General features: G+C 37.3%; 1 protein-coding gene across 1 annotated transcript in view; it reads right to left on the bottom strand.

The window, feature by feature from the left end:
• The window catches only part of LOC143028507 (mitogen-activated protein kinase kinase kinase 4-like), a gene marked incomplete in the record, with an annotated part of 107785 nt that extends 105662 nt beyond the window's left edge, over positions 1-2123 (bottom strand). The window contains 1 exon segment of the mRNA XM_076190703.1: positions 1876-2123. Within this exon segment, the coding sequence (XP_076046818.1) occupies positions 1876-1982 (107 nt within the window).
• Between the last annotated feature and the right edge of the window lie 668 nt (positions 2124-2791).

The following is a 2791-nucleotide window of genomic DNA, read 5'->3' as shown; positions in this document are numbered from 1 at the left end:
CACTGATCTTCGTTCCTTTGAGAAAGTCAATAGACGAAACGTCAGGAACAAACGTTTCACTTTCAGTTCATGTTTCCTTTGCCGTGTTTATGTTTATTTGTTTCTTTGTTACTTTACATGTACAAAATATCATGCTGTGGTCACACCATAGACTATTACACTGCTATAAAAAATTCTGTGATCATGTCACCAGATTCAGATCAATTACAGAACTACACATATTTGAAATTCTGGTAGGCTCACTGATTAGCTGTTTGAGAGATAGTGATCTGCATAGGGTTTTTAGACCTTTATATAAATAATTACATGAGTCTACATTACTAATATTAGCATTAAAATCACCCAAAATTATATATTCATATGAAAAGAACATATCACAGCTAGACAAGTGCTCTTCAAAAATACCATAGCTCTGTTGGTCTGAACACTGTGCTCACAAGGGCTTGGTCTTTGGTAGAAAGATTTTGATCCAGAGGTCCTCCAGCATCTTGTTGTTCAGGTCATCATGGACATTAAATGTGAGGTCACTGTACATGGATACATCTCTGCCATGACGATTCCTTAGGATACACCTATATCCAGGAATGTCTATCTCCCTATCTGATACCACATTGTCCAACCATGTTTCTGTGAAACCTAATGCCTTGACATTCGTATCACAAGCAAGTTTACAGAGTTCAGTTATTTTTTAGAAAAGGAGAGTATGACGACCATGTCTTCCAAAGCACCCAAATTCATCATTGACAGTGTCATTGCAACTGAGTGACTCAACACTGATAGTGTCTTTATTACTGTGCAGTTTGTCATGTTCACTGTCCTCAGGCTACATCTGTGATAGTTGACTTGCCAGGCACCAAGTACATGTGAATGATAACTCTACATTACCATTATACTCCTTCCTGCATACATTACAGTACCTCAAGTGAATCCATTGGAAACAGAGATCACATTCGATGACATAGCTGTTAGCTCTGACACCCTTTTCACATAACACATGAAAATTTGGGTGGGCCTAAGTTGGGGTTTATATCTTCTGACAGAATCAAAGTTACCATAAAAAAATATCTAACACTATACACAGCAGGCCTTGACTATTTACACTTCTGCCTGGACTGTGGTTTAGCTGTTATGGGCAACAGAAGTGTATCTGCAATAGTTCTAAGACCAAAACTATCTTTAATATTATTGAAGTTCATAACTAAGTCAAACCTATAGAGCTGATCTAATATGGTGTAATATTGTGGTAGATTCTCTGCCTTACTCTGCCATAACAGTAGTTATGACATACTCAGACTGTATTGTTCAAAGTGACAGTCACACTGGTACTCTCTTTTAATTTACATGTTGACTTAAAGTTAACCAATTAACATGGCCATGGGAATCCTAAACTCTAAAGCACCTCTCTACTTATGTAGTTTCTTTCCCCACCCCTCCAGGATTTTTGTCATTGACTACTGCCAAGAAAAATGTATATGTTGATGTATTACTTATAATTATTATTATAACTTACAACATTAATACTTAAAATTCTATTCCTTAATCATTTAGGTGTGCACTTCTTTAGATTTACCCCGAACAACTACCCCCATTACATAACACATGATACGCTTATTTCATTCTGGCGGCTGCCAGCCTATTTCATTCACCTTCGTGGTTCCCCTCACCAGCAATGGAGCTGAGGCAGTGAGGGGCTTTCACATGATACTCTATGCTAACCAAAGTTTACCTTTACACCAAACTGCATTCCCTACTTTTATAAGTACTCAGCCACTCACAAGTCAACCATGGAGTTAACTCAACAAAGCCCAAAAAGTTGTCGTCGTGAATATCTACTAATGCCATAATGTAACAATACTTGTAGGTACTACTACTTACTTTCCTCCCTGAGTTGTTCTAGGTTCATCTTCTATGTCCGAGTCCGGTATGTCAATTTCAAAAGTAAGACCAAGCCTATTTCGCCAGTACTTGTCGTCATTAGACATCCTAATGACTTACATCACTTTAGATTTACAAATACCAACAAGCACAAACTTCACAAACTTCGAAAAGTCACAGGTTCTCACGACATTGACAGTGTCCGCACATAAACAAACCTTCGTGCTCACGGAACCACTGATTAGTTCATTAATATAGAAAAGTAATACGGAGAATATTGAAAATAATGTAATATACCTATATTATTTTACAACTTCTACTTAAATTTTGAAGAAAAAAATATGACAATATTGTGAATATTCTTTATATAGATCTGGTGCATTTGCTATTTGCCTGTACGAAAACTCCAATTCCTCCCACTCCCTCCACAGTCAACATCCCATGAACTTTCCTTGACAACGGATATACAATAAAACGTGTAGAATATTACATAAGTGGAATTACTTTTGAATGTGACACGAGTGGCATTAGATATATGACACTTCAACAACAAAAAATGCACAAAATTAGGTAATCGTAATTAAGGAGCATCGGTGAGGTTCCTGATACCTAGTTGTATCTTTCGGGAGGGAGAGCTACGCTCGTGATGCCCCGTCTCTGTATCTCGCAGTGTCTACTTTGGTCTTAAATTCGTGTATGGTTTTTGTACACATTATTGTTTCATCCAGTTTGTTCCATACATCCACCACTCTGTGTGGAAAGCTGTTCATTTTCAGGTCTCTTCTATAACTGTCCTTTTTAAGCTTCCTTTCATGTCCTATCCCAATTTAGTAAGTCTTCTCTATCAAGGACTCCCATGACTCTCATAATTCTATATATGAACAACAAGTCTCCTCTTTCTCTTCTTTGTTCTAGA

This window comes from Oratosquilla oratoria, chromosome 9 (assembly GCF_046742065.1).
Source record: "Oratosquilla oratoria isolate Oo_2021 chromosome 9, ASM4674206v1, whole genome shotgun sequence".
Classification (NCBI taxonomy): domain Eukaryota; kingdom Metazoa; phylum Arthropoda; class Malacostraca; order Stomatopoda; family Squillidae; genus Oratosquilla; species Oratosquilla oratoria.
This window is presented reverse-complemented; position numbering and strand designations above follow the sequence as displayed.